General features: G+C 30.1%; 1 protein-coding gene across 1 annotated transcript in view; it reads right to left on the bottom strand.

The window, feature by feature from the left end:
• LOC148275850 (regulating synaptic membrane exocytosis protein 2-like) overlaps nt 1-24,284 on the bottom strand; it is a 65,534-nt gene that overhangs the window by 23,899 nt on the left and 17,351 nt on the right. Inside the window, exons 2-4 of the mRNA XM_088235118.1 lie at nt 18,753-18,877; nt 9,204-9,378; nt 7,956-8,014 (exon numbers count right to left, since the gene is read on the bottom strand). Coding sequence (XP_088091244.1) covers nt 7,956-8,014; nt 9,204-9,378; nt 18,753-18,877 — 359 coding nt within the window. The remainder of the gene's footprint in view (nt 1-7,955; nt 8,015-9,203; nt 9,379-18,752; nt 18,878-24,284) is intronic.

Genomic DNA, 24,284 nt, shown 5'->3' with positions numbered 1-24,284 from the left:
TGACCCATCTGATTTGAGTTGATATCGTGTAAATTATTGTGAAAATAAAACTTTGTTATTAGTATTACACATTTTTTTTACTTTACAAGAACACAACTACAGTTTCGGGAGGGCACATCTACCATCGACGGGTGATATAAAATACCTTTTTATATCACCCGTCGATGAGAGTATGCTCTCCCAAAACAGTAGTAGTGTTTTTTTTATAAAATAATAAAATTATGTAACACTATTAAGAAAGTTTTATTTTCATAATAATGTATAATGAAGTGTTACGAAGTGAATGCCGATTCAATCAAATAATATGATGATGTAATTTAATTTACTGGTTTTAGTGATCACTTTTTGGCATTTTATTGTTTATTTTATTTGGTGTGAATTCCAAAGACCTAGGCTAAGAAGAGGAGATTTGGCAATATTTTATATTAGAGCACTCGTTCTCCACTCGCTAGCCAGGCTCTTTAAGGACCTAGGATTGAACGAGGAGACGCCAGATTTAGAACTGATCTTCGTAATTATTAATAAGAAGAATACGGTCAGTATTTTGAATTCTGATCAATTAAAAATAACGGTCTTGAACTATTGAAATAATAGTTTTAACCTTTAAATACTTATGAGAAACACTTTTAAATCTTAAAGTAAAAAATAGCACCGAAAATAAACCAAAAGGTGTGTGAATAATTTATAAATTAAATGACTGAAATTTTCCATGACCAGTTTAGTAACTGATTATTTGCATCACTGATAAATTTAAAAGGTAGGTATTATGAGTAGAATAATTTCATGAAAATAAAAAACATCCGCATATTTGGTGAAGTTGCAACATATGTAGATAGAATAAGTGTATTTGAATAAAAAGTGAAAACATTTATATTGATTAAATTTCTCAGGGTGCTACATGCTAAGATTGTTGGAAATTCATATGACAAAGTAAAAATGATATGAAATTGACCGAGAAATGAACAAAACGTGGGCTATGATTTGAGGAACATCTAATAATATGCATTCTGATGAAAATATCATTTCTAAATTAAGGCAAATTATATAAAGAGTATCTCAATAAAGCTAAAACGACACATATGTATACAGACGGACATTTGGTTAATATTATAGGAATATATAATCACAATACAGCGGAACAATAATTGAATTACTTATAAAAGATGCTCGTATGGATATTGATACATAAATATAATATTTTGATGCATTTACAACAGCGAAGGCATTCTCATATAGAAATTGTTTCATTTAAATGCTATACCACCTGAATTCAATTTAATTAGAAATTTTTGTAACTTAAGCATGCTAAGTTTACTTGGATATGTAGACATCTGATTACATTTTTCACTTGCTAGAAAGCGACATAAATATTATAGATGCTTAAGCATATTTTCACCTGTAAAGACGAAAGCTCCTTGCTTGACTAAAACTCTATAACTGTATAATTTTCTAAAGGTCTAGAAGGTTGCTTTAAGCGACAAAGATATCAATAAATCTTTTCATTTCTGATTTATCTGTTGGCAAAGCAAATTAGCGATATACAATTACGTTTTTCTATGGCTAAATAAGGCTAGTGAATACTTATTTTATTTATAAAGGTAAAACATAGAATGCACAAATGTAATTACAACAGACATAGTTGAAACAATACAATTTTGTTTAAGATGTTAGAATCACTTAGACTATTGATACAATTTGTACAATTGGAAATACAATATAAATTGATAAACTGAAATGTTTTCTTACATTTTGTGTTATTATTTTCATTAGTCAGTTTTACATCTTTTAAGTGGTTTATTTCCAAAGTAAGTTCATACTACGAGAAATCTTTTTTTTTAAATATTTGCATCCGACAATATCTTTTGAAGTAAATATTGCATAGAGCACACAAAAATCATAATATAGTTGCTTACTTTCATTCAGTTAGAAATTGATTTGATAAATATATAAAAATGTTACAAACATCCAATTAAATGAAAAAGATTCCACAATCATGCCAATAACCCCCATGACGTGATAAAAATATGTTAAAATATCCCCCGATTTGTGGCTAGTTTGATCAAGCAAGATAAGCAGAGCATTCGCCCTTAAAATGAGAAAAAATTAAAAAGTAAAGGGCCTCTATGGAAAAAAGAAATGCAAGGTCCCATATTTTATTCGATATCACCGGTTTCATATATATTTATTAGTAAGTAAAACTTATTTCTTCATCTAATACGTGCAACGTGCCATTATTAATTCACTAAGGCATACCAGAATGTCAGATTACTGGCTTCACGCAAGCACAAGAATGGAAAAGGTTATATTTAGCTATTTGCAATGAGCTCATTGTTGCGACAAAAATTGTCGTGATTTTTCCGAAATAAATGCAAGGGAAAATGGTTCATTTAAAAAACTATTTTAGCATCTAAATTTGTTTAGGTAGGTATATTAAGTATCTATTCATGCAAATATGAAAACTATTGTAAAAGAATTCATCAGATACGAAAAATGTATTTTGAAGTTTACTTCAATTTTAAATAACAGACAAATAAAACTTCTTTTTTATGTTTTGATGAAAGATCGCTGAATTATAACCAAAATTAATGTTCATGATTTCATTTGAAGGATGATTTCAGTGCGTCGACCAACGGTTAAATACTAGGGTTTGAAATCAATGAGTTCATTGCATATTTGACCAAATAAAAATGAAATAATCATAACATATCCGAACGTCGTGCCAGTTGGGGCAATGCAGGGCAAGTGATATTATCAATAATTATGTTACACTAATTAAACTTTAGGTTAGTTATGCATCGTGCTTTACTTTATAATCTTTAATGTCTCTCACCCATTTATCCAATGTCTTCTTCAGGAATGTCACCTTCATTATTCACTCAATAAAACATAATACATTCAAGTTCAAAGTGGTTTGTTCTTTAATAAATATATTTTAATAAAGCTACCAAGACTAAAGTATCTAATTGACAACGGTATGGCTGTATTTCTTTACCTCAATATTAATACTGTTTTTGAATTAAAAATGAAAGATTTTTGACTAAAATATAAAAATAATACTAAAAATTGTAAAGTTTTTGTTTTAAAAAATATGATTTGTAATTTACCTCAGGTAAAATAATTAGATATTTCAAACAATAAATATGAGATGTTTGAAATAGGTGTGTAATGGCATGTTACAAATGGAAAAATCTTATTTTTCAATGATTATAATATTTATTAGATGAACTTGTAATATAATTTACATATTTGATAGTACTAATAATTTATGGTAACACAATATTTTTAATACATTATATATTTTACATGATAATATTTTCAGTGGATGATTCCCAACTGACACAATTTTAATATATGTATTATCATTATACTCATGTAATATTACGTAACTTCTCAACATAATTTGTTAACAAATGTATTTACAAACATGCTAAATTTTTGTTTCCTGATACTGAGATATTGCGCAGATGTAACAATTAAAAAATATATTAGAGTGATGCGTTTTCCAGAAAATAAATTAATTGCATAAAACTGGATATGTAAACCTTTTGTAGGTGTGCAGTTTTTGTTATGTTTGAGCCCATCACAAGTTAAAAAAACTAACCTTCATTTTAAAAGTGAAGTAAACTCATTGCTTATATTAATTACATTTCTGTAATCAATATAATGCAAAAACCATATCTTCCTGGTTTTTTACGTACGAAACATTATGTTTATTAAAAGCAGAATTAATCACTTATTAATTCTGTTCCATCTATGTTGCAATCCGTTTCTTTTTATGTTCCTAACCTTATCATCAGAAGCTGCTATTTATCAAATCATCTAAGAGCAACTCTCGTTTTTATGCCTCAATGTTCAGAATATGTAGATCAGAAAATTCATCTCACAACGAGGAATTCTCTGGAATAGATATACCGGCTTTTCATCGATCTCTTTGCAATTAACAAAGTTGGATTAACATGGGTTAGCTCAAAGTCTTGATGTTAATCAAGTTTTTAAAATCAAAGGCAAACGAGGACAATAAAAGCATTATTTTATTGCCCTTGTTTGTATTTGCTACATAGTTTTATGTTATTTTTGTTCAGTTTTTCGTTCATATGTATCTTCACATAATGTTGTAATTTAATTGGCTTAGGCCGTATATATAAGAAATATATAAAAAATATCAAAACATTTTAGAAAAATAAAAAATCTTGTACATTTAAAACTCTGTTAGTTGGTTAACTCAACATGCAATGGGCTCATTTAAAAGTTTGATAATGCATATGACGCGAGTAAGTGTGAATAATTGACTATTTATAAATATAAAGCTTTCCAGAAATTACATTTAAGTTGATTTAAAGTAAAAACAGGAAAATTTCATTTAAGGTACCCAATTGGATTAAATGAATTGTATAAAATATGACTCATTTTTATAAAAACATTTCTCACTAATAAAATGAGTTCGATGGTTTGAGGAGTTTTATTTTTTAAATGATGAGAAATAGTAGCTACAACACACATTAGTAAATAATTAAAACAAGTACTGTCTATTTCCAGAAATGTAAAAGTATATTGAATTTGATACTTGTATGTACAGAGAAATATGGTAACTTGAGTTTATTTTAACCAGTTAGTACTGTAATTTAGCTGTTTCCAAGGAACACAAAAAAATATGTTGATGGAAGGTCGAGTTAGGCCCGTATTACAATGGGAGTAGTCTCGAATTGTCTGTAAAGCCGAATTTTCTGTGTAAAAATGGAATATTATACCTGTTTTTTTCTTTACATGTTCTATTACAGCTAACTGATGGAGATCATTAAATTTTTTAAACAAATGGATACACATTTTCGAGCAGAATTCGATTATACTTTAAAGACGACTGAAAATAACATTCGTTAACTTCCCATTGTGATCGTGGGCCTGGACGATAATAACATTTTGAAAAAAATCTCACGTCTTAGAAGTAATTTAGTTTTTTCAGGAAACGTATTTCTAAATCGTTAAAATAAAAATAGCCAGTAAAATAATTTGATTATTTTCATTCATACTTGCTAATCTTAAGATGTTACATTATTTAATATAGTATCTATAATCTAAATATTTTGATTATTTACATTGGCAATTTTAAAGTTTATTTGGTTAATGCGCATTTTATTACGTAATGTTAATGATTGTGACAGTTACAATGTATTTGATTTTTATTAAGTAAAAATAGATTTTGTAGAAAATCGACAGTCAGAAAAATCTTACAGTTAAATGCAGCTCAACAAATGGTTACTTAAGTATTCCTAATTATTATTTGACATATTTTTTATCATTAAAAATCATGTTGCAAAATGCAACAGACGTAATAAATTGCTATATTTAATTAAATACACTAAATAACCAAGTTCCCGATCTCACAAAATAAACACAAAAACATTATATTATGTCATTGTGACAGCATTTTTTAAAAAAAAAATTAAATCACTGACATATTTAAATTTATTTCAACAGAGAAGGAAAACATTTTTGAGAGGGGAATATATAAATCTAGGCATTTATAGGGCTTATGACCTGTTATTGGCTGGTTTAAGTGGCCACTTTACACACTGTGTAACATCCACATTCCCTTCTCAAAAATGTTTTCCCTCTCTGTTGAAATAAATGTTAATATGAATAACTCCCTAGGGAGGAAATCCAGCCAGTCTGCAAGTATTTGGACAAACTCAAACATTGTTGAAATCACTCACAGTTTATTTACTAATATTTAACAGTTTTAATGATTTTGAATTTGGCACCGAATAAATAGTTTAAAAATACGTATTTATAAAAATAAAAATTAACTGACCTATGTTATAACTGATAAATATCGACATACATACATACTTAACACAATTTAACTTAATTTACTTATTCCCTAAAAATATTTTTTCTACCAACAAAGATCGTCATACATTTTTGTAGTACCTGCTCAATTTGAGTTCTCTTAACATTAAAATAAATATATTTTCATGTACATTGAAATAGTTTTATTAATGGATGTTGAATCATGCCCTTTACTACATTATAATATTGAATATGGATACATATTACGGCATAAAATAAATAATGATTTTTGAAGTTAACTACTTAACACTTATCAGCAAAGAAATTGTTGAAATTAAATCAAGATTAAATGGTGCTATTATAGATATAAAAAAAGGGTAGAACCAAAAATAATTTATTTTTATATTCATTTGCATCTGTGGTATAGACACTTAATTATGTTTGAATTGGGTGTAACATCAAAGATGAAATTTAGATACTAAGCTTAATCGACGCCAAGATTTAAATTTAACCTTCAAAATTTATTTTAATATCTACTGATTATAAAAATCAAATATGGAGAAAATAAAATTTAAAAGTTGTATTGAAATAAATGTAATAAAATATTATATAAGGTTAAGTATTCGGAAAATATATATAAATAAAAAAAGAGGGATTCCAAGTAAACGGTATATATCATAGCACCACTTGAGTGTTTTCAATCTGAAAATATCACAAAGATTAAGCAATTTTTTTTTAAGAGTGCCTTTTGGAACTACCGAGAAATAAATGAATTTAACAGTATTTTTAAATTATGAACAAACGGCTTAAATAAATAAATTAAGGTTACATATTTTTTACACAAGTTCCTGTAGGTTTAATATTTTAAAAAATACAGCGAATCGGATCGATTTAGTTGATACAAATTTTCAAAAAAAGGTGGCATCACAGGTTTTTTCACTTCATTACCATATTAAGTTCCGTGGTTTTTAGACACGTTATTTTTTTACCTTCAAAATAAATTAATAAAAAAATAGTCAACAAATCTATTATTATAATAATAAGTAACAACGAAATATTTTTGGGAAAGTTGACAAAACAGCTTTATTATGTGAACAATGTAATGGATAGTGTATTTGTCGAAATTTTGTTAAAAGAAGAAAAAAACAATTCTTTTTTTTAGATATATTTAAATCTTTTATGCGAAAACATTTAAGTCTGTGAAAAATGAATGTTTTTTACTTTTATTTTTTTTTATTGCTATCCGCTTCCAATTTATTTAACAATTTTAGTCAGCTCTATTAAACGGGCTATTTAATTAATTACGAAATGAAGACTGTAAATCTTAGGAAGAATAACATAACGAATGAAAGTTAATAAATATAAATGAAATAGCTGCTAAACTGCCGATATGTACAGAAAAATATGTCCATATTATGTGCAGTTGCCGTATTTAGAAAGCGAATTGCCCTATCAACGGGTTCTGACTTTTATTCGGACGGTTTCTGGGTGCGTAAAACAGTGGATGAGATCTCGCTCTAGTATAGTTATTGGGAACATACAAACTGATTTATTTTAGTATATTTGGATTATATGGAACACATACTTCCAGATATCAGCTTCAAGAAATGTTTCCCAAGAAAAATATGACGACGAGATTCAAGTATATTGTAATCCAGCGTCCGTCCTAGAAATAACATGATGGATACAATAATTGATATTAATTATATTCTTTAAGATACATATTATGTATCGCAAACAACGCTTTTAAACCTTCTGTAATGACGGATACTTATTAAAACACGTTTTATAGCGTGATGATAAATTTTACGTTTTAGCGTAGCATTCAAAACATTAATATTGTAATCACTAAAAATAACATTTGGAATCGGAAAGTTTCTAGCACCAGATATGATTATAACAAGTGCAAGTTAATTGCATTTTACTGTAAAGACGAAGAGTAAATTAGACCCATTTTGATTTACACACAGGATTTATTTCAACAGGTTTTTAAAACTGTTTATACGAAAAGAATACTGATTTTATTATTTTACCTTCGAGCAACAAACTAGTAAGATTGTTTAAATGCCTTTTACTGGAGTTTTGGTTAGAAATAGCTGTATTGGTATGAGAAAAAAAACGTAATGATAGTCAATATAACTAAGTTGGTATGTGTATAGAGTTTATACCGGAGTCTTTGGCAGTTTCCGGCGAGTTGGCGAAGATGGAGTCTTGTCCGATTCTGTCTCTGAAAGTTGAGAATTACAATATTAGAAGTATTATCAATAGGTACACACATACCAGTAGCAGAAGAAACTTTTTGCGACACAATAAGTACGGGATTAACATGAAGATTAAGATTGATGGATTAAGGTAGAAGAGAAATTTGATGAATATGTATTAGAAATTAAAACATAGTTTTTCTATCATTCTCTCCCAGATATTGTGAGGAAAAGACAACTGGACTTCGAATAGAGCGAATTTATGAATAATGATATTTTTTTGAGCTTAATAGGTTCGAATTATTTTGATCGTGGAGGAGTGGTGATGGTTCTGGTTCTCCCAAGTGGACTTGTTTCTCCGGGGGTATTACTATTAACCTGGTATAAAGTTACGCCTACTAATATGAACATTTTCGTAAAGAAAATTTGATTTTGCTGTAAAGACAATTCAAAATAACTCGCATTGTGATCGGAGCTCTGGAACAATTGTTAAATATGGAAACGTGCGTCATCAAAACAAAAGCTTACACACCTTTTTAGCTGGAAAATGATAGGAAAAACTCTGTACTAGACAAAATAAGTCGCCCACTCTTTTGCAAGTCAGAGAATTCTAATATAGCAAAATATATTCATCATCATTCCGCTTCCCACACTCATCTATGATGCATAAGAAATTACATTTGTAAACCATATTCCGTATTTCAATTATCTGTTTCATGAAGGTGCGATGATCAGTTCTACCCTTCGGTGCCAGTCCAGAAACATTGAAATATTGCAGTTTAAACAAAACCTTTAAAATCAATATTTCATATCCAATCTGCCAGGAAACGAATCCAGGACCTCAAGAATGAAAGGCGAATGCGCTAACCATTACACAACGAGGTGGACTCACTTCCACTCGATTTCTTTATTGAGGATTTGTACATGAGAGCAGCCATCGAGCCGAAAACACTTTTAAAAGAAGTCTGGTATCATTCATAGATCTGTATTTTTTAACTGCCTGAACATAGAGTAAGGTAGCATTCCATAGTATAGCAAGCTGTTTAATTGTTTTCTGCATACCAAAAATTATATATCTTAATATATTGTTGCATTTGCGTTACCAATAGTGTTAACCATTCAAGTTTTTTTTTCAATTTAACTAGCATTTTAGCTAAATGAAAGAATTACATCAATTTTCATTACTTTGAGAAGTGATTGAAATTTATTTCTTACCAATAGCCAGACCTGTAGGCTGATCTCCACGCCTCGGCTCCTCCAGGAGGTCACACATCCTAAGATCCGTAGCGTGTTCCACCAGCAGTTCAACCATGTCTCCAGTTCGGTCCATTACAGAGCACACCTCCTCGAAACTTCTGTCAGTCAGCGGAACTCCTCCCCACTCCAAAACCTGACACAAATAAACAATTGATTCATGTGAATGATTTATTCAAAATTGAGATTGATATTGGCATTCAAAATTTATTAATTTATTTATTCATTTTTATTTTTACTTTAAAATTAATTGTAGACTCGTACAACAATATTATACGCAGTTTTAGCAAATCTGACGGCTGAAAACCCTTTACTTATATCAGTATTTCTTGGAACTCCCTAAAAATTTAATTGGTCCTAAATAATAACCAAATACGGTATAAGTTATTTTTTTATTTAAGTTAAAAAACAGTTTTTCTGAAAAGTTTAGACTTTTAGGGGTCATAGTCCATTAATCGATGTTACACAAATGTTTAACAATTTGACCTGAAATATAGAGCAACGGCCGATGAAGCAAGTTAACATTTTATATTGAATATAATACAAGATATTTTGAAATACTAATTGTATTGCATATAAAACGTTCGTTTATAAAAAAAGCAACATCCTGCAGTCCATTCACACCATGGAGACATAAAAAATAAAAGAACGTGGCCTATAAAGAGACTTCAGGGCTTGGTTATGCCAAGTCATCCCAAACAGTCAGCCCAAACCAGTCAGCCCAAGTAAGTCAGCCTTGACAAGTTAGCTCGACGCAGTCGCTCAGTCATAGCACGTAGTTCAAGTGTAGCCAGTTCAACTCATTATCGCTATTCTTCTCTCGTGTTTCGTATATTTATTCGCCATGCAAAAATAAACCTTATAACACCTTCATCGTGTTTTCTGTCCATCTCTAACTAGGGTAGGAGCTCTAACCCCCAACAAGAGCAAAATCCAACATACTGACTGACTAATGGGGTTACTCAAATGACCAATTTAATTTCGTAATTTGACAATATTTTTCAGGTTTAAACAATAAACCATTTGTGGTTCTCAGAACTAGATGACGAGGGTTGTGATTTCTACTTTAAGTTTTTATATAATTTTTGAATTTTAGGTTATAACAAAGCAGTCACCCGTACCTAGAAAATCAAATAAAATGTAATCTTAATCCATGTTTTTTTAGAAAAGTCAAAGGTTTTATTTTATTATATTATTCCACTTTGTTTTAAACGGTACGGTATAAGCAAAAAGTAATCATTATCGCAAATAATATTTTTTGTTTTTTTTATCGTTCATTGAATACTATAGAACGTATTCATTAAGGTTTTACTTTGTGGATTTTACATTAAATACTTTTACGCCACACAGGTATTCACAATAAGAGTGTTTCATTTATAATAAAGTTGAATTAATGAATTAATTAATGAAATTATTTTTTTCATTTTTAACATTCCTTAGTAAAAAAAAATTATTTTACAATTGTTTTCTACTTTATACACCTTTTTCATGTTTTTTCGTTAGTTATAACTATTCTTTAAAATAATATATTTTATATTACATTGTGGTTTATTTAATAAGATTATAATTTCTGTAATACAACGACGCAAAATATTATTTTTAAGTAAAAAAATTAATATTAAAAAAACATTAAAAAACGCATGTCCCCTATAACTAGATCTCACGCAAGTCAGAATTCTCCAATTAGAATAATTTTTTTTTTCTGAATTCGGCGTTTGCACAATGTAGACATATTTTTTTTTATGTTGGCAGTTAGCACCTGTCTTTTAAGTATGTTTTGAGAGATAGTTGTTAATTTATTTTTGTGTATATCTGTGAGCGGTTAGGTTTATGCATTTATACATATATCATTATATATATCGGTGCACTTAAATCGACCTTGGCAAATAAATGCTTGTCACAAGAGGCAAAAATTGGCAGTTCACAACGGAGTCCTGGTCCCATCCCTGATGTATGGGAGTGAAGTATGGACTTGGAAAAACAGGGATGAAAGTAAGCTGAATGCTGTCGAAATGCGATCTCTCAGGCGAATGTGTGGTAAAACTATGTACGATAGATGCACAAATGTTGAGATCCGTACATTATGTAAGGCTGAGACAAGCATTATCGACAAAATCAAGAAAGGAGCTCTGCGCTGGTTTGGACATGTAGAACGAATGGACAGCGAGAGAACGGCTAAGAATATTTACAATGCGAATGTTGATGGATGCAGAAATAGAGGAAGACCGACAAAGACATGGCATGACCAAATCCAACAAATACTTAAAGATGGACATGTCAAAAGTCGGAATAATCGGCGCGCGTACATGAGAAGATGTATGAATGTAGAGGAAGCGAGATCTGTATGCAAAGATAGAGTGTTGTGGCGTTCTATCCTCTCTGCCTACCCTTACGGGGAAACGGCGTGATGGTTTGTTTGTTTGTTTGTAATATTCATTCGAAATTTTATTATTTTTATTTTACAGTCTATCATTACGTAATGGGAGTTGACCTGTAAATTATTGTTACCTCAATAAATAAATAAAAAATAAAAGAACCGAATTATTTAGTTGTACACGCTAACCCCTTCCGTAAGACTTCGTAATGGCATTTTTTAAAAAAGCTACTGAAGAATAGGTTACATTGATAAATGATATGAAACAGTCGCAAATGCGATGAAATACGAGATAAAACGATCCCACGTAGCGACCTTATGGAAGTTGTGGAACATTTGAAGGTTTTTGCGAGGTGTGTTATCGGAAACGGTAAGGTGAGTTTATTCCATGGAAATGTAAAAGTTTAGAAACCCAAGCACGGCCTCAGATAATATCATATCCAAGAATCGATCTTCATTTTTTAAGTGGATAAAAAAAGAAAAGTGAGACTTAGAGATTGGACACGCCGTTAGCTGTGTACTTTTAAACGGGCGATAGTTTTATGGATCGCTTTGTGTCATAGCATCATACGAGAATGAAACAGTTTGGTCTGCGCCGGAGGCGGCGTATGTAGGCAGACAGTACAATAGTTGTGATGCAATTATCTTAATTTATCTTTCGCTCAGAGAAATTATTCTTTTGTGGTCCCAAGAGCGTTCAAAGTCTTGGATGAACATAGCAAATTCTGCAAAATGAAAGCCATTTTCATGAGAAGTGTACAAGTTTGGATTTTGCCTAAGGAAAGAGACGATTGCAGAGGAAATTTTATAGAAAAAAGAACTCGAAATGCGTATGGAGAGAGGGCCAGGGCGCATATACTCCCACGCATATTAATAGACTCCCGGACGAAAAAAAGAATAGTGATATAAATAAATATAAAGTAAAGTTGGTTTTAAAAATCTTTTTATTAAATTCTAAGCATAGTTTGTAAAAAAAGGAAACCAAACAATTAAAAACAGTGTTTAAAAAAGTGTTTGTTTATTATTTTTATATATTTCGGGATCAAAAAAGACTTGATTTACTTGTATTTAATTTTTTTATACATTTATATTATTGATGTATTAAGGATTTTTTATATTTTTATGTAGACATTATTATACTGTGTTACCAAAATATTTGAAGAGAGAAATCCCTGCAAAAAAATGCCTTTGCAGTTTGACGGGAATTAAAAAATTGTTCAAAAAAATGCTCATGTAAAAAATATCAATTAAATAAATTTAAAAAAAGAATTGAATCTTACAATTTTATACAAAATTAAAAACAAAGATTAAAAAAATAAAACCTACAAAAAATTAACCCTTGACTATGAAGAGAGGAAAAGGGATGAAACGGAAAGAAGAAGAATAAAGAAACAACTTAATATTTAGATAGTGACATTTCGATATTGACTTAAATGTCTCTAACATTAGTGGGTAGATTATTAGTAGTATGCGCATCAATGAGTGAGTTGAGAATTTTAAATAGAACTAGAAGGTCGGATTTATTTCGAGGGTATTAAAGAAAATATATATTTAAGCTAGTTTCTAATTTATAATTGTTATACATAATAATTCTAATACGTGCTTAAATGTAAAAAATGTGTTTGTGTATGAAATATTGCAGTGTAAAACACAATTTAAAAAAAATAATTAATGGTTTCACGGAATCGAACCCGAGACCTCTTGTATGTGATGCAAACGCGTTGACTATTTGTGGTCCAATGACCACAATGCGGACAAACGTATTTTAACAGTTAAACATTAAACAATCGAATAAACTATCCGCAGATTAAAAGAGTGATGTCTGCGGCGACTCTCATTTTCCTTCACAAGTTGTATTTTACGGACACGAACATAAGCCGGGGTTTCATTTCTCTGACGTCATTTATCAGGCTCAATTGATATGTTATATAGGTACCCTTTGGTTGCAGGACCGGACCCAGTGAGCTGGAAGTGATATATTTTATTGTCGCACACTCCATAGAAAAGTCTGGAAGATCAATGGGCAATTTGTATGATTTTAATACAGTTAGATGCACACCTATAGTTCTTACGAAAAAAAATTGAAAAAAAAACAATGTAGGTATTGTAATAGATACGTTTTATTTTATATCCATGTCCACTCCCTAGTTGGAGCATATGGTGTTCACGAAGATCCTTCAGGCATTTCTGTCGGCTGCCAGTAGCTGTGCATCCTTCCAAGCCAGGTTCGCGTCCCGTAGTTCTGTAATGAACTGCCGACGAACAGACTTCAGAACAGAATATTATTTGAAGTACTTATTTCTACACAATATGTATTTTTTGTAAAGTAAAAGGCACTACGTGCCGTGTATATTGATAAGTAAATAAATAAAATGAATGAAAAAAAATATTAAAATGATTTTAACAAAAACAAGCTACTTTGCACGAGGTCACTAGTTTTTCCGAATCAACCAATGATAAAAAAAACTGTGATAGATTTCCGCAAGTCAACTGACAAATCAGCTTAACTCATCGAGTAGAAGGGAAAGAGAATTTAAGGCGTCACACGCTTAATTAATTTCAAAAATACAAAACTTAAAAAAATCTTACATGAATCTAAATAGCCGTTATTAAATATCATTAAAACGGGATAATCCTACACCGGATCATGTTCTATATAAATATAAATACATCACTCCGCTTCTGAATTTGATAAAATCGTAGGATGACTCAAATCTGATGTGAGGTTTTTATTGTGAACGATAGGTTTATTGTGAAATGATCTATACTCAACAGAAAGATTTTTCGAATGAAAAGAATCATATTAGATTGACGAAAATCAAATGAAGACTTTTGAAAGGAAAATACCGTCTGGAGTCCACGTGTAGTCTTCTTTAAATAGGCTTTGATTGAAGAATTGAACGAATCCCGAATACATTTCGATACATTTTTCACTTGGGCTAGTTTTTTGGAGCACAAAAGTCAGAAATAGTCTAATAAACGTATTGTCCAAGGAACGACAAAGGAAATAAAAAGCCTCTAGTCCAGAAACTTTATGTGTAAATTGTGTGAATTCTGAAATTTATTTTGAAAGATTATTTCTTTATTTCGAAAATGTTTTTGAAATGGGGAGAATGGTGAATGTTACACAGTGTATAAAGTGGCTACTTAAACCAGCCAATGACATATCATTAGCCCTGTAGATGCCTAGACTTCTATATTACCTTCTCTAAAATGTTCTTTATCTCTGATGTAATATGTTGATATTAACAGCTCCCCACGGAGTTGAATCCAGTTCTTGTCTACAAAAATTTAGACAAACTCAAAACATTGTTGATGTATTTATTTACTTATAGGTTGTTGAAAGGAAAACGGCCGCAATTTAAGGAAAGGCACGACAAAGTAATTTTGCAGTAAGACAGCGCTCGGTCACATGTTGCAAGGCCGGTCAAAATGTACTTGGAAACGCTCAAATCGGAAGTTCTACCCCACCCGCCGTATTCGCCGGGCATCGCTCCTTTCGATTACCACTTGTTCCGATCGATGACTCATGGCCTGGTTGAGCAGCACTCCGCAAAAAAATGGCTCGATTCATGGATAACCTCAAAAGATGACTCATTCACTCAAGGTGGTATACGTATACTGTTTGAAAGATGGGAGAAAGTAGCCGCTAGCGATGTACAGTACTTTAAATGACATATTTATTACTATTTTTTCTTAAATAGCTTTATTTTAAATGCTTATTAATTTTCACAAAAAAAACAGCTAGAATTTATTCAAGTCAATGTAACAATAATATTTCAACTACGTTCCAGCGTTTTACAGGTCAATAAAACAACATTTTTTTTTTTCTTCTGTTTTTTATTAATAAAACATATAACAAAAAGATATTTTACTCCCAGGAGTTATTAAATAAAACTCCTTTGAGACCGTACATAAAAAGAAAATATTTTTGTGACAATACATAATATCACATATAGTTAAAACATCCGAAATAGTAAGAAAACATTATAAAAAAAACGTAAAACACAGTACTTTACACCATCTATATAAATAACATTAATAACTTTTACTATCAAAAAGATTCAAGTGATATTTTTTAATTGCGACACTTTTGGATTTGCTATTCGACTTTTCGTGTTCAAGCTCATCGGGCAGTTTATTAAATTCGGAATGGCCAATATTTTCCACATACCTTAGACCAGATTATGTTTGATATCTTATAAACAATTTTAAATTATGCAGGAGAGCCAATGTCAGATTTCTTATTTTTCTGGCCCCTATTTTGTAGAGGGTTGATGTCCATTAAAAAACTTGTTTATTTAACTATTTGATAAACACAAAAACGTTTTGTTATGTTTAAATTAATAATTGTTTTCAAAAACGTTAAACAATTAATTATTACTCTACAAAATGGCGAAATAATTACTCTCCTGATTTACGACATAAGCTTTTATGGATCCAAACCATAGATATTATTATAAAGTAAAAAATAGGCAGGGATATTTTGTTGAGTTAAAAATATCTCTTTTTGTGTCAATCTTTGCGATGGACACCGAAATACTTGAAAGGAATCAAAAATGGTATGGTATTTGTATTATAAATACGTTAAACGAATATTTCGGTAATGTACATACGGGCCATGAGGAGACAGCTTTACAAAGAGAATTTTGACATGAATAGGATCCTAGCTGGATCGTTCCAACAATAGTAAAATGAAATTCAGAGTTTTAGATATTGAATCATTATTGAAAAAGAACTATTTACTTCAAATCCAAGAGGACTATATTACTAATAATGTTTCTACGTCACGAAATGTAAATTTGCGATCGAGAGCATTGAGGAATTTCAGTGGTACTTAAGATTAGACATAAACAATGTTTTCTTTTCTTACACGTGGTAAAAATTCGAGCATTTAATCGTATGGCGAAGTTTCTAAAAATGTATTTTAAAATAATTCATTACTTTGAACTACGTCACAAGTTTTTCCGAATCAACAAATGTGATAGATTTCCGGTTTCCGGGAAGCCCACTCACCAATATACAGAACTCCATGAAGAGAACTGGCGGTGACGGTTAGATTAGATATATTTTTTAAATATGTTGATTTATTTATTTATTATGAAATACATCGTTTTTAACTTGATATATTATATAACACTATCGGACCCGACAGACGTTGTCTCGCCCGAACTTTGGCTTGCCTGCTATTATCTTGGAAAATAACTTTTCATTGATAAGTAGGTATCTAGGTACTAGTTTGTGATTTAATTCCAAAACTAAAAATTATTGATATTCAAATATTTAATTTAAGTAGGTACCTAGGTTAACATGCAATAAAAACAAAAAACATAAAATAAATGTATTTTTTAAATATGGCATTCTTTTTGCAAACGTCGAGCTCAGGTCTTTTTACCAACAGAGGGGTGTACTTCTGTAGGAAAACGATTAAGAAATGTATTGAATTTAATATTATTTTAGTTTTACAAAAAATCCAGTACAAAGTAATAGATGGGTAGGAATTATAAGGAATTTAAGAAAAGGATCTGATTAAGATCCATAAAAAACAAATGCTGTTTTAAACATACAAAAACAAACTTTTTTTATATCCAAAAAAATAACATCTTCCCATTTTTTTGTAAATGCATTCTCCTCGAATGCAACCCTAGTAGATTGACGAAAAAAACATTTATGCTCCTTACTTCTTTTTTACATATTGGATTGAAGATTTTAATATCTACGAACACGAACATCGCAAAGATCTATATTTCTCTGAAAACTGCACGTAAATCGGTTAAGCCGTTTAGAAGCAGTACGGTGACATCACACGTACAGAGGAATTATTTACATATAGATAATCTATTTTATTTGTACGAAATATTCTTAATCAGCAAAAGTGCTGGTATGAGGGGATATAATATATAATGATACAATAGTTTGAATAAAACGTCGATAAAATAACATCACATATCACTCGTCACACGGGCTGTAAGGACTGTTTTTTTAGGTGTTTTTAAGTACGTATATGTTTTGTATATTTTTTAGGTCATTAGAAAGTGAATTGTAGAACTTTATGGCTGTTATACACAAAACTGTTTATTTTTCTGTTAGTCCTAGGTTGTTTGCAAGTAAAATTGTTTGACGCTCTTGTATTTCTTTAATGTACGAGTATGTCTATTGTAGATAATATTAATTTCAATATTTGTCTTTTTATTCCTTTTCATCTTTAATATCATATTTACCTTTTCTATGTAAATTAATTATTCTGAATTGAGCATTTTTGTTATTCTATATAAATCTTTTGTTTTAGTATATTTATTAACATTAAATGTTACTTTAAGTGCTTTATTCATTGTTCTTTTGACTGATTCTTGCGTTTGTTTACTACATTGCGAATTGCGACCATATTATTAATCGATATACAAAGTGTGGAAGTATGAAAGCTTTGTACATCATTAATTTTGTCCTTTTATCAAATACTTCTGTTTTTAAATTACAAAACTTTAAAAAATCAGAGCGCTGATAATACTATACATAAAATATATTTTTTTAAACTGGCTTAGTTTGCTTGAGTTTATTAACAAATAAATAAAAAAAAGAACAATCACGGAATTTTGTCATTGATAACACCTTAATTCCAAAATTGAAATCATCAGCACAACGTCATTATACTTACAGAATAATATTTTTCTTAAAAAGGAAATGAAAAGTGTAGTCAGGAATACAAAATATTCAAGAAAGAAGTTTAAAAAGCATGGTTATATATTTTTTTTATGGAGCACTCATTGAAAACACTGAATATTTTGATATTTAAGGGAAATTTATTAACTAAAAATAGAAAAGTCATCGTATTATCACACCCGTTGGCAAAAAAAGCGACAAAATGGGGATCCACGATCACTTACTCAAATATGTTTACATTCTCTTAAATGTTTTAACTTTCTGTTTAATTTTGAACGTATTATTTTGTCATGATATAAATATTACTCTGGTTAAATTTTATTTATTTTTTACCGCTTTGTGAAAAATTGCCTTTATTTTCTGGTTGTATAATGTTTTCTGTGTATGGTATTATGATAATATGAAAAAATCGTAAAATCTTTCGTAAAATGGTGGTGAAAAAGAAAAGATTGAAGTAAATAATATAAGTGAAATACCTTGTCTCCTTGCTGTAATCCTCCTTTCTCAGCTGGTCCTCCTGGTACAGTCCAGACAATATAAGCAAACAGTCTTCCATCGGGTCCTACTTTTCCACCAACAACCCTCATTCCAAATCCTCGAGCTAAAATGTATGAAAAAACACACAGAAATTAATATTGATACAAAAGGTTTTCTAAAATGTGGGCTTGTGCATCGATTGTGAAAAGAGCCTCAAAATATTATAATTCAACCAAAATTTTCTAAACAGGTTTATTGCTAATATGACCTAAGCGAAAAAGCAAGCAGAAAATAAATGTGAGAACAAAGTTAACAATGGCTATAATGATGAGTATATTACATAGTAAAAAAAAGCAGTAATATACAATTTTATTTTATCAACATTTCTTGTTTTGAGATTTTCACAAAAAAATGAATGAATGTCCGTATTAACAGGTTTATTGCCAATATGACCTAAGCGAAAAAGCAAGCAGAAAATAAATATGAGAACAAAATTAACAATGGCTATAATGATGAGCATATTGTTGATTGATTTGGTGTTTATTTTGTAGAACTCCATATTTAAACTTATAATTAGAAATCAAACACTGATTTGAGTCTACTGAATACTTTATTTTATTTTTACAAATATAAACATATAAAAATAAAACTTCGTGACAATTGTTTCGCCTTATTAGGGCATTTTCAAACGAATGTGAAGATTATTTGGATTGAATGTCCTTATATAGTTATATAATTCAAGGTACTTAAGTAGAAAATAAAAATAATCTTATGAACTATAGCATGTACATTAATCATAATTGAGAGAAAAACCGATGGTTAAGGGTGAGGATAAGTGTTTAATAGGTAATGGGGAATTTAGGTATTTATATTTGAATTTCGGGGAAAATAAAACAAAGTAATTATTTATTGACTACAAGTATTTATTGACTACAAGTATGTATTGTGAGATAATTAATGAAGCGAAATATATTTTCAACGAAAATAATTAATAACGAAAAGAATTAATAACGAAAATAATTAATGAGATAATTATTGAAGAAATTATCCTCACCCTTAACCATCGGTTTTTCCCTCAATTATGATTAATGTACATGCTATAGTTCATAAGATTATTTTTATTTTCTACTTAAGTACCTTGAATTATATAACTATATAAGGACATTCAATCCAAATAATCTTCACATTCGTTTGAAAATGCCCTAATAAGGCGAAACAATTGTCACGAAGTTTTATTTTTATATGTTTATATTTGTAAAAATAAAATAAAGTATTCAGTAGACTCAAATCAGTGTTTGATTTCTAATTATAAGTTTATGAGCATATTGCATAGTAAAAAAAAGCAATAATATACAATTTTATTTTATAAACATTTCTTGTTTTGAGATATTCACAAAAAAATGAATGAATGTCCGTTAATACGGACATTAGTCCGTTATTTTAATAAATAAAAAAAAAGTGAAAATCTTATTACAATAAATGAAATAAACCGTTAACGAAAAACACAATTTTTCCGCATAAGATGACTTTTGTAACTGTTTTATGGACATGATGACTTTTGTAACTATTTTATGGCACTTTGGAATTGTTCAAAAGCGACGAGATAAATTATTATGGTAATATTTTCGACGTAGTTTTAGGGGAAGAATATATAACTTTTTTTATTTTATTATTTATTTAAGCAAAAGTAAAAAAAATATGTAACCCCAAAATGAATTTCACCCCCTAGACCCAGGTGGCCTCAGTGATGGCGAACCTTTTTGAGAAGTGGGTCAAATTTTGTTCACGATTTTTTGTACTAGCTTAAGGGTCACTAAGTTAGTGGCGTCACTTGGAAAAGAGGAGGGAGGACAAGGCTGCCATTTAGTTCAGTACTGGTACATCCCCAAGCTGGTACATTTCACCGTTCTACGATGCAACAAATATGTATGCGCGTCAAGTTTATGACTAACTTTTATGAGTAATACACGCTTTGCGACAAAAGGATAAAACTAGATGTTTCAAGACCGTGTACGTCATACACAGGTGCAGTGAAACGATAGGAAATCAGCAAGTCAATGTCCACTTGGTTGTATCTTTTTAAAAATTCGACACCAGATATTTATGTACTTTATTTTCATTATATTCTTGATTGCCTGTCCTCATGATGTAGAAAATATGTTTATAAAAATCGATGCATGGGTCATTTAAAAAACCAGGGTGGGTTTGTAGGTTCACCATCACTGCATAAGGGGTAAATAAGATTAACAAAAAAATCTGATTTATTGTTTTTAAAAAAATAAACAAGGTAAAAAAAAGCAAATTGAATTTTTGTTTAATTAATTTGGGAGATTAAGAGAATAAAAAGAAATTAACAATAAATATACATGTACAAATGAAAAAACAGCAAATGAAACCAGTAACAGATATCCACAAAAATACATTAAACATAAACAAGTAGGTATAGAATAAGAATTTTTGAGTGGGAGAGAAAGTAAGAGAGAGAGGGTAGGTGGAGGTGTGTGTGTATGAGGGTATGTATTTGTGTGTTAAAGTGAGGCTAAGGGTATATGTATACAATAATATCTTGCGATTGTCTAATATTAATATAAAAAGCGAATTAAACAGAAATGTTGCGTCTCATAAAACGAAACAACATGGATCAAAATTGACACCAAGTCGTTTGAACAACAGGCGTCATCCCTCCAGAATCCCCTTCCAGGAATTATCGAGCAGCTAGTAGGCCACATGGCGGTAGTATCTACCTACTATCTACAAAAGCTACTTTTCAGGCATCTATTTTTATTTTGTTTACCATAATGTTGAAACAGTGCTTTATTTATTTAATTTTTTTATTGCTTACTACTTGGCATGAACACTTGACAAATTTACTACTACGCTGTATGTTTAAGTTGGTTTTTTAATTTATCTATATCATTTTGAGTTGCTAGAATTCCACTCATCTTTGCGCTTTGTAGCTGCACGACCATTGGTAATCTAGTTTCCATTTGTAAAAGTTATCAACTATGGTCAAACTATGTACTAAGGTATTTTATAAAATACCTAAGTTCATAGTTTAAAAATAAATGAAGAATGAAATAAATTTATGTGGACACTTAAGTTTCACTTGCTGATTTTAATAAGTTTTTGACTATTTTTAAAAATAAATATGGATTTTTTTTCACGATTTTCAGCTGGTATTAAATTAAACAGTTTTGGTACTACACTCCCAACTGTTATATCTACATAGTAGTTCTTCTATCGTGGCACCGTCAGCTGCTGTGCCGATACTTGTCGGGTCACGATCTGGTGAATCTTGTAAATGTTATCATTGTAACTCTCAAAAAAAAGAGACTAACTCTAGTGCTTGGAAGTGACTAATACTGTTGTAGTTGTTTATTTATAAGAGTTTATATAATTTTAAATATACGAGTACATGACAAAAAAAACACTTAACAATAATACATTCATACTAATTAAAATGATTTGAAGTTTTTACACGTGTTCAAAATTTTTCTTAAGATTTACTTTAAATTTATTTATTGATATATTATTTTTAATCGTTTTTATTTCATTGGGAAGATTATTATACATTTTTACACCATTGAAGACAAAATTTTTGTTTAAATTTCATTAATACACCGAACTTTTTGGTCAATTAAAAAAATGTGTAAACGGGGGCAAGATTTCTTACCGTTCATGCGCTCTGTAGCTGCAAGACGGGCTGGGATATTTATTTATTGTGTAGCGCCCTTGAAGTGATTTTCACGAAAACGGCAATATATAAATTATTCAAGTTTATTGGAATAAGTATCAATTTTATAATGATAAATCAGAGCGCATAAATAAGTATTTTTAAACATTAAAAATTTCAAAATTCAGACATTGTGAGAATAATTTATTCTTAAATAAAGTAGAGTACGTAAACAAACATAAATGATGTGAAACATCACCAAAGAATTAAAGACTACAATTTAAGAGCTCGCATTTTGAAGTCGTTTTATTACAATCGAAAGAGTCAATATAATGAAAGTTTGAATTACACTCTCCAGTAAAGTGTACAAGTGGAGAGTTCTGGGCATAGCGATAAACATTTTATTTTCAATACGTCAGTATTTTGAATTATATGAGCTCTTGAAATATTTATAATACGAAAGTGTAAGTCCCTTTCCAAGTACAAGTGCTTTCCTATTTTTTATGAGGGCGACTGCGTAAACAAAACACACTTAAAAATATATTGCAAACGATGTGAAGTAAACTAAAATTGAACGCAGTTATGCAGAAAGCTAGCCAAAGAAAAATGAAACTGAGATAATAGCGCTTTGATTAATAATGCATGGATTCGTTTTTTTGTAATCCAAACAATAATTTAATTACGTATTTATTTTATTTATTTATTTCTGAAACCAACACAGTCATAATAATAAACAATAAATAAAGAATAACAACAAATAACAAGACCAATTATGGGTTTTATATGGGAAAACAAATATTAAAAAATAAAACGTACAGTTCGCTAGGGGGGAAAGGAAGTGGGATGGGAAAATAGTGAAGGAAGAGAAGAAGAAGAAATAGTAGGTAAATATAAAACATTGAAAAAAGAAATAAAAATGTACACATACACATACATACATACATATACACACATGAACATGCATATATATATATATATATATATATATATATCGATCGGTTGAAACCAATCTGATGGTTTTTACGAACTAAGTCACGAAAGCTCTGGATGCAAGACATCAGATAGACTATTTGATACTGTCCACCGTGATGTCTTATAAAATAAGCTTTATGAGATCGGCTTCTCGGATGGCATGTTAAACTCAATGGTGAGCTACCTCCAAAATAGAAACCAATACGTCTCCTACCGTCTTTTTGCGTCAGAGTGTTTCCATACTTTCTCAGGTTTCCCGCAAGGCTCTAACCTGGGTCCATTGTTGTTCTCAACTTTCATTAATAATTTTAAAAATGTAATTTTGAACTCGCGTTTTCTATTGTTTGCGGATGACTAAAAACCATTCTTAAAGGTGACAACTTCTGACGATTTTGTTTTCTCCAAGAAAATATATCTAATATATCTGAATGAGGAAGGGAAACAAACTTAGGTTTAATGTTTCCAAGTGTTCGGTCACGTCTTTCACTAGGGCCTAAAAAACTCTATTTTTTCGCCACAAAATGAATGACCAGAATCTAATACGAACATCGAATGTTAAGGATCTGGGCGTTAGATTTGTGAGCACCCTGACATTTCATGAACACATAGAGACAATCAGTGGTAATGCAAGGAAGATGTTAAGATTTGTTCTGCGTACTGCCGGGGTTTTCGAAAATACCCGCGTACTGAGAATTCTTTACAACTCCTTAGTGCGAAGCAGACTCGAGAGTGGCTCGATGATTTGGGGGCCACATGAACTGAAGTACTCTCTTATGATAGAGAAAAATCAAAATAAGTTTCTGAGATATCTCTACATGAGAGAGTGCAGTTATTATCCTTGGCTCTACCTGACCAAGTTTATCCAGGGTATGCATGACTACAACAG

Source organism: Micrasema longulum, unplaced genomic scaffold (genome assembly GCF_059751315.1).
Source record: "Micrasema longulum isolate JH-2025_06_02 unplaced genomic scaffold, ASM5975131v1 h1tg001332l, whole genome shotgun sequence".
Classification (NCBI taxonomy): domain Eukaryota; kingdom Metazoa; phylum Arthropoda; class Insecta; order Trichoptera; family Brachycentridae; genus Micrasema; species Micrasema longulum.
This window is presented reverse-complemented; position numbering and strand designations above follow the sequence as displayed.